The sequence below is a fragment of the Paralichthys olivaceus genome, chromosome 6 (assembly GCF_024713975.1).
Source record: "Paralichthys olivaceus isolate ysfri-2021 chromosome 6, ASM2471397v2, whole genome shotgun sequence".
In the NCBI taxonomy this organism is placed as follows: domain Eukaryota; kingdom Metazoa; phylum Chordata; class Actinopteri; order Pleuronectiformes; family Paralichthyidae; genus Paralichthys; species Paralichthys olivaceus.
In genome coordinates, this window is record NC_091098.1 from 10,450,260 (window position 1) to 10,463,429 (window position 13,170).

General features: G+C 41.2%; 2 protein-coding genes across 7 annotated transcripts in view; both read left to right on the top strand.

The window, feature by feature from the left end:
- Positions 1–7,161, top strand: part of mgll (monoglyceride lipase) — a 40,579-nt gene extending 33,418 nt beyond the window's left edge. For both annotated transcript variants that reach the window (XM_020089411.2, XM_069525873.1), the window contains one exon: positions 639–7,161. In XM_020089411.2, coding sequence (XP_019944970.1) covers positions 639–746 — 108 coding nt within the window. In that variant the 3' untranslated portion in view covers positions 747–7,161. The remainder of the gene's footprint in view (positions 1–638) is intronic.
- Positions 7,162–10,382: 3,221 nt separating this feature from the next.
- prkar2aa (protein kinase, cAMP-dependent, regulatory, type II, alpha A) overlaps positions 10,383–13,170 on the top strand; it is a 39,451-nt gene continuing 36,663 nt past the window's right edge. The window contains exons 1-3 of one of the 5 annotated variants that reach the window (XM_020089433.2): positions 10,383–10,654; positions 10,893–11,034; positions 11,871–12,157. In XM_020089433.2, coding sequence (XP_019944992.1) covers positions 11,908–12,157 — 250 coding nt within the window. In that variant the 5' untranslated portion in view covers positions 10,383–10,654; positions 10,893–11,034; positions 11,871–11,907. Of the gene's footprint in view, positions 11,035–11,870; positions 12,158–13,170 lie in introns of all 5 variants that reach the window. The other 4 variants (XM_069526118.1, XM_069526119.1, XM_020089434.2 and 1 more) reach the window with 4 other exon arrangements.

Here is a 13,170-nt window from a genome sequence, read left to right on the forward strand (position 1 = left end):
AGTAGCCTGAAAATGTTCCCATCACCTGATGACACTGTAGTAAGGGTTAGGGTTAATACTACATCTTCCTGGCAATACAGTAGATCAGTGACCAAAATAATATTTTGGCTGTTGATGTTTAGATGTGTTTCAGTCGTTGATTACTGCAAGATAGAATAAAACCCTCCCGCCAAAACATTCACTTCACAAATGAGGCCTGTTCACTGAGAAACACTGATAAACCTCTATAAAGTCTCCTCTCATCTGTAGATGGATACTTATTTGCAAAGAAGTAAGTTAACACACTATTTTCACATGGTCGATCACATGGGGTCCAAAAACACGAGAGGTGAGAGAAGTGAAACGAGAGAAGGCCGTTCTTCTTTTCTCCTGCTGCATCATGAGCCAAAGAAAAGCAAAGAAAGAGATTGGAGTCAAATGTCTGGGGCTTTCCAAATCAGAACAAAGAGAATCAGGATTTGTTAATCGAATAAAAAGGTTTTGGTTTTCTGTTTGATTTGATTTGTAGTATCTCCGTGTTCCTTTAGCTTAGGATGATGAATACAAGTCAACTTTGACTCCCAACAACCTGGACAGCTTCCTACTTGTTTCCACTCTTTCCTCTGCCTCTCTCTTATTGCCTCTTAATGTCTCTCCAGGTCTATGAGGGAGGCTTCCACGCCCTTCACCATGACCTCCCAGAGGTGGCCGAGTCCGTGCTGAAGGAGGTGACCAGCTGGATCACGGAGCGCCTCCCCGCCTCGTAAACTTGTAGCTTGTCCAACCCAGCGGTCCAATGCACCAGCCCGCCTCGTCCCAAGACAGATGTTCACTTTCTTTTACAAAAAAAGAATACAGCCCTTGTCAAACAGCCCACTCATTTAAATCAGGTGATGGGGTCAGAAACATTCTTTTTGTAGATACTGAGCAGCAGTTGTCAGTAAATCCTACACTCATCTATTTATTTCATCTGCATCAGACCATTCCCAAGTGCAACTCAAGACATGTAAAGTTTAAGCTGTAGTTCAAAGTGCAATAATGAAGTCTCCGTCTACGAGCAGGACAGATTTTTTTTAAATTAGCAACGTGATATGTCAGTGATCTGCACGGGGCATTTCCTTTTAGTTCACCCTCCACTCACAGACAGGTCAGAGTTCAGGATTAGCTAGAGGACTTACTGTGGGTTCAGTGCAGGTTTATTAGTTCATAAAAAGCTCCTCCTGCTGCTTCACTGTCTTCACAGTGTCAGTAGTTGTGTAATAGACAATATCAGTGCATTAGATTTGGCGTCTCAGGAGAAACTGTCGATCAATCTCTCACTTTACTCTCCTCTGCATGAGCCCATCTCCTCCATCTCCTCTTCCCCCTCCTCCTCCGCTGCTTTTTTGACACGTGCAATTCTTATAGAGTCACATGAAAACTTATTCTGTAAGCACCAGTGATCTCTTGCACATTTTTACCATCCATATTCATTTTGTTATTGTAGTTTAAAGGAGAACTATCTTCACCAGCCTCAGTTTTTTTGCCTGCGTGACCAATGGATACAATCCTCCTCTTTATATTTTCTTATGTTGACTAATATTTCTTGGTGAGTGTATTTCCGGGGAAAGCAGAGGGACAGGTGAATCTGTTTTGTCGGCCTGGTCTCTGCAGGTGGGAGTTACAGGGAGAGATACGGGTCAGTAGGTCAAAAGTTCTTTCCTCTCTGTGACCTTTGACCTTCATTGTCAATCACTCACTTCTCTTTTAAGAGTCGCTCTTTGAAACCGTGACGTTGTTAAACTCAGGCCGCAGACTGGAGAACAGCTGGGAAACGAGAGGGACACATTGATCTGGTGATGAGGACAAGGGTAGATCTCCTTCGCTCACATAGCATCTGCCATTTAATCAATCCACTTTCAAGTTATATGGCTGCGTGATTTCTGGGATGGCCGAGCACAGTGGGGATCCAGCCTCAGAACAATGACTTAGTCATCTTTCTCTTTTTGGGAAACAGGATGTTCAACAGAGTAGCTTTCAGATGAGGAGGGACTAGAAATTCTTGGCTTCAAAAATACCTTTGAGGACTGCACCTACACACAACAGAAATCTGGTATGGAGTCCATATGTGTGAGATAATCAGGTTAAAGAACAAATACAGGGCCACTGCTGCCACTGAGGACACTGATGTGTTTTTACTGAGAATTAGAATTTAAAAATGCAGAGATGTGGTCTACTTTAAAGACTGATTTCAGTAATCATTAAACTCACATTATAATGAAATACGACTAATTTGAGTCAACATATTGGCTTAGTTTTGGGTTACGTTGGACCTTTGACCTCAGTATTTCTAAAATTCAGCATACAGTTCCGCACATGTTTAACAGCTCTAGACCTCACCTGCAGTGAGGGGCTAATTCAACCCAGGCTTCTAAGAGGTTTCCAACAAAACCACAGCAATAATATCATTGCATTCTAGATCTGTGGTAGCTGTTAATTAGAAGCTACACAGACTCACACTGAGTTCATCGTTGTATATTGTCAGCAAGACTGTAATTAGCAGGTATTGCTACATGTGCTACCTGTACCCACTCATCAAGCCTGAGAACCATTCAGGAGCAGGGGTTTCAAAGTTCGTCCACTGCCGACATCGAACATAAGGATTAAACAACTTTATGGCAATTCACCATGTTAGTGTTTCTGTTTGTACATGTCCTATAGAAAATACATTTAGTGATCGACTGTGTCCCTCCTGTTTTGTTTTTTTGTCACTGAGAGTTCAAAGGGACTCATGCAGGGAGTGTAGGGGAGGCACAGCGCAGTATCCACGGTGACCGTTACCCACGCGTTACCACGGCAGCAGACCGGCAGAGGGGTAGAATTTTTTAGTAACCACGGTGATCACTGTAAGACTGATAGAGTGAGATAAATGTCTTTCCTTCTATCGTTCTGTCTCTCTCTGTCTCTTCTCTATTTCTCTGTGTCTCCCAGTTTGACCTCCTCCGGTCACTTCTTTTCTTCAGTGGGTTGGAGCAGTTCTCTTTGTTCTGTCCATCACAGAGCCCCTTGTTCTACCACAGATTCAATCATGTTTTACTGTCAGCGACCCACACTGCCTCTAGTGGTCAATTAGCAGAATAACAACAAATGTATTTTTGTCTTATGGTAATAATTGTCTTGTGGTTCTTTTGGACATGAGCTCTCATTCATTTAACAGCAGTCACATCGCTTAATCTGCCAGAGATTTGGCTAAAGAAAGAAATAAGACAACATTTCCGAGTCTGAATGCAAGAGTGACACCAATAATTTGGGTCAATTGAGTGAAATCATTGAATTCACTGATTTTGAGATTGATCAGTAGGAAAATTAAGCAGAGACAAGTTTAAAATGTACAGTTCCTACAAAAATGCAAACTAGGGTGCTTTATGGGATACATAATGCATCAAATAAGAAATATGGATAACAAGATAAATAAAATAAATCATAGACACAGCTTTTCAGGACATTCTAAGACATTTTGACAGAGTAAATATCAGGTCTCAATGCCATCGGTGCAGTGCAGATAGAGATGCGATGAGGTACTCAATCCCAGTAGGAATCACAGCCACTTCAAACACAATCTGCTCCTGATTGAGCTGCAGCAGGCATGAGACACACACAAAGGAGACACAGTCCCAGTTGTATTCATATTCCTAATAGCACCCCTGCTGCACCGCATCAGTGCAGTGGATCTAACCTGGCAGGGGCCTATAGAAACAGTACATTTCAAAAGCCATACCTGTCAGACTACACAAGTGCATATTACCGCTGTGGTGAGCTATGGGGGTGGACAGAGATGGAGTGAGAGCAGAGAGAGAGAGAAAGATGGGAAGAGGGCTGTCAGTAACCATGGTAGCAGCTTTTATCTTATTTTTCTCCCCCAGTAAAATTAACCTTTGAAAACCTTGTTTTTGTTAATGGTGCGCACGTTGCTGCTCTTTCAGGGCTGGTTGTCCATTCGCTGCTCTGAGGATTCCCTTTTGTGTGAGCATGGAGATAAGAGAGCAAACAATTAACATCATCAGCTCACAGTGGGCAATAAGAAGTGCACACACACACACACACACACACACACACACACTCCCTGAATTCAAATTAGACTGGTCTGCTGTTTGAGCTGAAAACACATGATCTCAATAGGGCTGGCGATGTGGCCAAAAATTATATCACGATAAAAATTAGTCAATATCGTAATTATCACATAATTCTTTCTTTAAAGTTTAAAGAGTAATTTTTGCTTTTGAGTGAAGGTTTTAAACTCTTCTTTATTTCAGAGAATAACAATGTACTTTTATTATATTGCTATTGAAGAAAATTATTTTGATTATTATTGATATTATTTCATTGTCCAGCCCTAATTTCCAGTGAAGCAAAAAAAATTGTGTTTGAGCTTTTGAGGCCCTAATTTTTCATTCTTTTTTTGCCCAAGCGGTGGAGGAAGTCTGTGAGTGAAATTCAGGATCCCCCCTCTCTCTTTTTTTTCACAGTATTTAATTTAGTCCTTATGGGGTGCATCAATCCTCATGTGTTGTAAAGCCATGTAAACCTCCCATATCCATGCCAATATCCTCTTCTCCCAGCATGTATATCTACACAAGCATGATTTGTATGCAGGTTTGCTATGCTGACAGGTAGCCGTGTACAGACGCAGTGCTCTTTCGGTATATATATTCTTTTTTTATCCAGAACAGAGCTTCTATATTTAGTAAAAAAGATAATAATGAGGGCAGGAAACCATATAATCGAATTGGTCTTTTCTAATTGAGTGAAACTTATTTGTCCTTTCGGTTTGGTTGTTTTTTTTAATCTTGACTTTATGACTGTTTCTAAATAAATAGCTGTTATATATGTTGACGAACTAAAGGCCACAGGCCAGAGATTAAAGTGCACTGGGAAGGATCATTGCATAGTTTGCATGATTGAAGTCGAAAAGAATTGAAGGTTTTTTCTCCAAAATGCTATAAACAATGGAAAAATGAATCACCTGAGGACCTAATCAAGTAGCTCCTACTTGATATCTGTAAAATACAGGGATCCAAGCTGTTAAAGTGTAATCATTTCATACACTGAAAACCTGCTTTGATATTGCATTTTGGAATAAGACCAAATTCAATTCATGCTGTTTTCTTCAATTAACATCATTAGCAAATTAGATTAATTTGTAGTTACTGAACTGCTTGATTAATGAACATAATTGTAATACACTGTATAATAGCATCGCACTGCAAAAAACACTTGATGGAAATATGTTTTATTTACGTTGTTTAGAGTATTTAAAGGAATTCATTTGAAGTATATAGGCTACAAAGGCACTTTTTTTATACCATAAAGCAGATACATGTAATTGTTACTGTTGTTGCTCAACCACATGAAAGATTCATAACACTTTCTGAGGAAGAGGCAGGTTCAGGGTTGTATGCATGTAAGATTGAAAAATGAATGACAGTGTTTCTGGTTTTGCATAGAAGATTATTTTACCACTGTGTGTTTTAAGTTACCGTCGTGATGAAACATGTCTCGTCGGAGTTTGTCAGAGAAGGATGAAAGTCAAAATCAACTGATATTAAAATTATTTTATCTTTGAACAACTCATATTTATATAAGTTTGGGGAAATTCTTCCACAATGCCTTCACTATAATATGACTGACAGTCATTTCCATTTGAGCTCCTGTTAAAACTGCCTCATGACAAAATCAGTTTGGTCAGAATAAAGTATGTTTAAAGACGTAACTGCCAATATCAGGTTTTCACCCAAGAGCAGCTTGTTTATTAGAAATAAAACCTCAGATATATTTCCTTAAGAATTCCACATTTTATGAGAACATGTATTGTGTGTTGATCTATTTTTGGATTGTGGTCCAGTGTCTTTTGTGCCTTATTACGATGACGAATGTGTATCTGAGCATCTGGTTTTCTGACTGTTGTTATATCTGTCTCTGTTTCTGGTTGAGCAATTGCGTCCATCTGCTTGGACCTCTTCTTCATGTCTGTCTGTTGCTCTCTGTCCGCGTTTCTCTCCAATCAGGAGTCTAAGCAGATTTAGGTCATAAACTGTTTCTGAATCTTTCAGGAATTGACACAAATCAAAACAGTTGTTAATCTGCATTTAGACACCCTCAGTATCTACAAACGCAGTAGAACACAAAAGACGACACTCTGTCTCTGCTGTGGTTACTTTAATGGCACGATGACTAAATAACATGTGCCTGTTCTCTGTCATTGATTTCCAGCAGAGAACAACACATGCCAGATATGGGGTTTATGAGTCCATCACTGTTACTGTTTTGTATGGAATGGTTGCATTCCTTCTCCTTGTCCTTATTTGTACATGTTTTTGCTGGGAGGCTTTTGTAAAGGGGAAGCAGGGTGGGGCAATGCATTTCAAAGTTCCTAAGTCAATCCAGCAATGTTCAGAAAATAACTGAAATCATCATGTAAAATAATATTTTAAAACACAAAGTGGAGGCTGTAGTTAAGCAAAAACTATAAAGTGACATAGCAGTTCACAGTTGGAAGATCTGGAGACAAGCTTTAACATTTTGTTTGTTCTCACTCCCACTGTGTATTTAATCTGTTCTACACTGTTCATGAATAAACAATAACATATTCATACTTACTGGTAAAGATCTATATCTTAATTATATGGGAGATATGGAAAGGCAATCGGCTGTGGAGGAAAACTTAGTTATGTGATGTAAAACCTCGGAAGATCAAGTGTGAACTGTCAAGAATATAGCAATGCTCATCCCAGCAAGTTATACAGTATAAATGTGATGGAGTAAAAAGTGCTGAGGAATAATAACAACATCCAGCAGCATTACTCATGAGATGGGAGTTGGTGTTTTCAGGCAGCACATTACGGACCGTAGTAAGTTCATGTTGCATCACATTCTTGAGTCTTCCTTATAAAGTAATGTGTTGTTTGATTTATTGCTGTTGTACTGGATGACACTTGATTTGAAGGGTCCAGCGCTGCTACTCAACCTCAACAGTGCAAAATCAGTTGAGTAGCAGCGTTGGACAGTTTCATTCAAGTGGAAAAAACATTGTATATAAGATGTATATAGTCTAATGTAATAATGGAGATATCTCAATCACTGACGGCCAAACTGCTTGTTACTAGAATGTTCATACTCCCTGACAGAATAAACTTTAAGACTGTTTAACGGTGTAGCTTGTCTGGTATTATTTCACATCTGCTCTTCATTATGTTGTTTGGTTTGTATGTTTGTTTGTTAGCATGATTATGCAAAAGATGACTTAACGGATTTTGAGACTTGTTGAATTCCTGATCAGAATCAGGGAGCAGATTCAGGAATATTAATATATAATAAATTTTTTTTTCAACATTTTCACTTATTTCCCAGTGGATAATGGATCGTTATAATATATAAGAATTATTATATCATCAATTATAGGAAATCTGACTGGCATACTTTTTACCATCATTGGATGCAAATCACCTATCCATTCATTCGTTTTCTATACCATTTATTTTTCTGAGGGTTTTCGGGGGTTAACTGCAATGAAGCCAAGACTTTCTGGACTTGGTCGACCTGGTTTTTATCATGTTTCATAAACACAACTGAGACAACAATTCAGGAAAACATCCGGTGATTCGATTCATCAGAGGATGAGCTTGTTTATAGTGGGATTTAAAATGTATCAGCCAGTAGATGGTGGTATTGTATCACAGAATTCATTGATGACATCTGAATGCTTTTAATGCTGATCCAGGCATACAGAGGAAAAGCATGAATGAACCAAAGGATTTAAAATTTATTTGGCTTTCTTGGTTTTTTGGGCTCAAACTTTTTTCATCTCATGCACAAATTTGCCCTGATTTTACCTTCGTCCAAACACTGAGGTCCTACTGTGATCGAATATTACCACTAAACCATTGTAATGTGTACTGTATTGTAATCAAACCCATGATCTACTGTATTTATCTTCAGTAATGTCTTCCTCCATTACTGATCATGTTTCTCAGTCTGAACAGTTGAAAAAATTCTAATTCAAATAAGGAAAAGGAATTAGGCAGCAGAGACATTGCTGGTATTTTGAATCCCTGGAGAATTGGAGAGCAGAGTAAGGATGAAATGCAACAAGGTTTATATGCCAGACAACCCTCGCTACTGCTATAATACAGTTCTCATCATTACTGTTTTCTTTTGATAAATCGCTCTCCTCTCATCCTTCTCTTGGTCATCCTAAACCAACACAATCAGTGACTAAACAAAGTCTATCATCAGTCCAAGATGGAGATGTGTGGAGAGGACAGATGATAAAACATGCACAGTACATATGGCTAATCCTCGCAAAAACCTGAGTTCAATCAAATCTTCAAATAAGCATAAATATGGTCATTTTCTTTTAAAATATGAAAAAAAAGTAATGAAGGTAACCTGGACTATTGATCTCAAAACATATATTGACCCTATATTAGATATTTATTCACATTCAACAAATCCTTGAATGGCCTCATTAACTCATTAATTATTAAAAACACTACAAAAGAAATGTACTCCTTGATTACCTGACATATTCTAAAAGTTATGCTGCAAAACTGTAATAAAGAAACTTACACGTTGTCTCCAAATTACAAAACAAAGTATTATTGAATAACCTGTGCAGGTTTCAGAAATGAGATAGATGATTCTGGTAATGAGGATTAGTAATACGTCCATCCACAGACAGTGCACACATTTTCACTGACTCTCTGTCTATCTATCTTTGGCTGTGCTTCCTCTGTCCTCTGTCTCCTCCCTTCTCTCTGAGAATGTAGGCTACAGCGGCCCTCTTTGAGACATTTTTGGCATTTGCTGGAAACACATTAGCAGCGACTCCCATAGGATGGCACTTCAGGGATAAGGAAAGACCAAAGTTCTGACTGCACATGTGAATATTCATCCGTCACATTCAGTGAGGGTCAAACACTTGTTCATGTTGCTATGGACCCAGTGGGAAATTCCTCCCATGGGGGTTACACAGTCTTGTTGCACGCTGATTACAATACAGTACATACAGCAGTGATTATTTATGATGAGGACGAACAGTGAGATTCAGAAATATCATACCAATGATGTGCTTTATGTCTAAACTTTATTCCTCCTGCAGAGGGAGCCTGTAGGCTGGGTTTGTGTTTGTTGTATTGAAAGACTTAGGCCAATCAGAGGCGGGTTCAAGGAATTAAATCTGGGCTCCCTGTGGCCATGGCAACGGCTTTACCTCTGTGACAGCTGAGGAATGGAAATGGAAGAAAGAAGATGCTACGTGGACTGTGGAGGTGCTTAGCAAACTATCAGACTAGGCACATATAGATCCACCCTGGGTGAGCCTGTCACACTTCAGCTGGATCTTTTCTGCAGAGGAGAGCTGATTGTGGGCCTGGATTTGTGAATGTGAATGTCAACTTGGGTGAATGTGAACAAGAGCAGGAAGATGGAGGGGGACACAAGAACCATTTGTCACAACGCACTGACACTGTATGAGCTAAAACGGACAGGAAAAAACGGACTTAGATGAAACATGATTCAGGAAAGATTTGATATTCAAAGGATGAGCCATCTGTCTTATCTTAACGACAGTGTGAAGAGATCTGACTGTCAGGAAGGGAGGAAGGACTGAATGACGGAAGGTTGGAAGAATGCTGGCTTAGGGAAGAGAGTGAGAAAGTGAAAGGAGAGAGGAAGGAAGGGAAATGGGCCAGAAGAAAATACCAGAGAGATTTTAGGTGTTACGAAAGAGGCCTCCTGTTGAAGAGCTGCAGCTGTACAAAGGTGTGCGATGTTATGAAAATATTCAGTTGAATAGTTTTTGTTTTGAAGGCGAAACTCCACCAATTGCAGCACATAGTGTAAACATAGCATAAGGTTAGATAATCCTTTATTAGTCTCACAGTGGGGGCATTTGCTGTGCTGCAGCAGCAAAGATGAGTGTCAAAAATAGGCATCAGTAAAAGTAATAATGAAGAAACATGCAGTATAAACGCAGGGAAACATAAATAGAAATTAGAATAGAGATAATATGTCAAATGTAATGAAAAGATACACATTGTGAACAGAATTTATACGATATTAATTCTAAACACATATTTTAAAAACAATAAACACAGACAGCCATGTTGGCCGGACCTCTTATCTTTTATAATATCATTTGAATTTGCCTGTCTCAACCACAGACTGTATATAAAGAGGTTTCAACAGATCTCCATCACACTGACACTTCTGTGGGTGTGGTTCTTCTCTGGCTGGACTAATAAGGTTCTGCCTTCGTTCCCGCCTCCACCTGCATGACCGGACCCGATTGGCTGAGACATTCTCGACCTCTAGCTCTGCTTGGCCGCGCTTCCCCGTCAATCACTGTCAAGCGCTGTGTGCTCCCCGGACGCGCCTCCTCGCCTCGCCAGTGCCAGCGGTGAATTAGCAGTAAAGCTGTTGTGTGTCTGGAGGAGGAAGCGCGTCTCCTCATCGCTCCTCACGGGCTCACCGCGTTAAAACCGCCGCTGGAAGAGCCTCACAAGACGCGTCAGTCGGCAACTCCACGTCGCACCTACCGGCGTCGTGGCGCAGCGCTGTGACCGCCGAGTTCAGGGTTTGTCGCTTGGCAGCAGCTGCTGGAATTACTCGTGTCCCGAGGAGAGTCGCCAGGCAGCCGGTAAGAAGCCCTGAGCAGGTCGGCCAGTTAGCCCGAGAGCTAGCCTGCTTCCCCCTACAGCCACAGCAAGTCCCACCCTCGATACGCGTGTGCGTGGACGTCGTAAGAGGCTGCTGCGGTCAAGTCGAGTGCGTTTCCCCCCCTCTCAACTTAGTCAGCATCGTTGCACAGCTGGTTGACAGGAAGAAAAAAACCCCAGGTTGGCCCAGCGACGCTAACGTGAAATTGTTGGCTCTAGGTTGAACAAGTGGTCTTCCGTGGAGGGATACGGTCGCTACACTGGCAAAGAGACTGGCTAGAAAGAAGCGGCGAGATAAGGGACAACAAGGAAGACACCGAGGAGGGGACTGGCTAGTTGAGCCGGGGAGACAGAACCGCACGTAAGTGACACACTGTTAGCGACCTTAGGTTAGCATACCGCACGGCTTACAGGTCATGCACAGCTTGCTATGGAAGCCCTTTATCCGCGGCTTAGCTCCTGCAGCCAGTGCGTCAGACTATCCAGCGAGCTAACGGTTAAGGCTTTTCTTAAAGGTGGCACACTAGCTAGGCTAAGGTGGCTAATGCCTGGTGGGTGGAAAGTAGCGCTGCCTTTGCTGCAGCCATTAGTCTTCAGCCAAGGTTGAGTGAGATTAGTCAATTCAGCCAATTGCTCAGCTCACGTATCTGTGCACCGACAATCAGCCGGTTGACAGGCGTTTTAGCTAATTAGCCGCTTAGCTAGCTAGCGCCGACCGGCCACCCACCCAAGTTGACAGCTCAGTTTCGAGACGATGCCAAGCAGCGATGTTACTGAAATGAGTTATCTGTGGTGCCCATAGAAAACGTGAGGCTCATATCTGCTCTGTGCAGTCGTGGGGACGCTGTGTTCCTTGGCTCAAGCTTAGATAAAGTGGCCGCTCAGTGACACAGCAACGCTTTATGTTAGGGCATCACACTGCCCTGCTTAGAACTGGCAGTGTCAAACTTGATGGTCAGGTCTTTTGTTCACCAGGCTCTCCCACTTCATGCCGGCTGTCATTCAAAGCTGTTTTCAGTCACTCAACATCCACAGGTCACACACCAGCACACAGTGTACAGGCACAAGAGATTCTCTCAAAGGTTGTCTTTCAAGTTAACAAGCAGGCAGTTCACAATCACACCACAGCCCTGTACCAGAAGAATAAGAATGGCTGTGTACCAAAACAAACTCTGACACTTTTCTCTCCTTCTGTAGATAGAAGGCCAACACCGCCACCGAGCCACACACAGCCATGAGTATTGAGATACCGGTGGGGTTGACAGAACTGCTGCAGGGTTACACTGTGGAGGTGCTGCGACAAAGGCCGTCAGACCTGGTGGATTTTGCAGTACAGTACTTCACCCGCTTGCGAGACACCAGAAGTCAGGATGGGGCCAGCACTGGTGGAAAAACGGGGAAAGGAGTAATGTTTGATGGGGAGCCAATGCAAACAGAGTCCAATGGAGAAGATGATGAGGACGACGATGATTCTGACTTTGAGCGTGAGTAGATGTTTGGTTGTTACGATTATCAGTTGTGTCGGACATGTATGTGTGAGATGCTGGACAGAATGAGAGAGAGCTTATGGACAGAGTGGGGGAGTGTGAATGGGTTGGACAGGGAAATAAAGAATGTGAAGATGAGCCTGGAAACATTTGGATGTAGTCAGAATAAATCTCATCTCTTCTCGAGATAAATTTCTGTGTGTGAGATTCTCGTCACATTCACAAACACACATTTGCACTCAAATAATTCCACTGAGCAGGTAGTTACACAAGGCAACCCTCACCTGCCACTCATCGAATCTGCGTCTTCTCCATTCTCATTTTCTGTCTGCCTGTCGGGATCTGAACGCACTGTTTTGTTATTCTTTTGTAACCATGACATTTTGAAGCAGTTTAATTCATCATCTATACCTTTTTAGTCAAATATTTCAGGAACTACGAAAACATATCATTCCTGCAAGTGAAAATTATGCTCTGACAAAACAAATCCCATAAAAGTTTTCCACTTTTTCCTATTCTTGGATGAAATTAGAAAGTTGTTACACAGTATTGTACAGTAACAAACATAGAGAAAAAACAAATGCAACGTGCAGTTAGACTGCAACAGCTACAAGTGAGTAAAAGCAAATTTATTGTTTTTAATGTATTGAAGAAAATCTTGGCTGCACATCCAAATTTTACAATGACTACCAGCAATAACACCCCGTCATAACCAATTGTTTCATATTAAAAGAATGTGTTCGGAAAGTTAAACCCATGTTTTCAGGAAACTGAACTTGCCTCAGTTGTACAAGTAGAGCTGAACTTTTTAAAAAGTAGTTTCTCAATGAATGAATGAATTTGTGATAGTTTTTTTTAACAACAGTTTATTTTTATGTTTAAATTCAGCCCCTCACACACTCTGCATGATATAATGTAGCAATCAAGTTCGAACAGAGTACGTTACTTTGTGCAGAAGCTTCAGTCCTCTGTGTTTGATAGACTGACAGAAGATGTAAGCTGCTCCATAG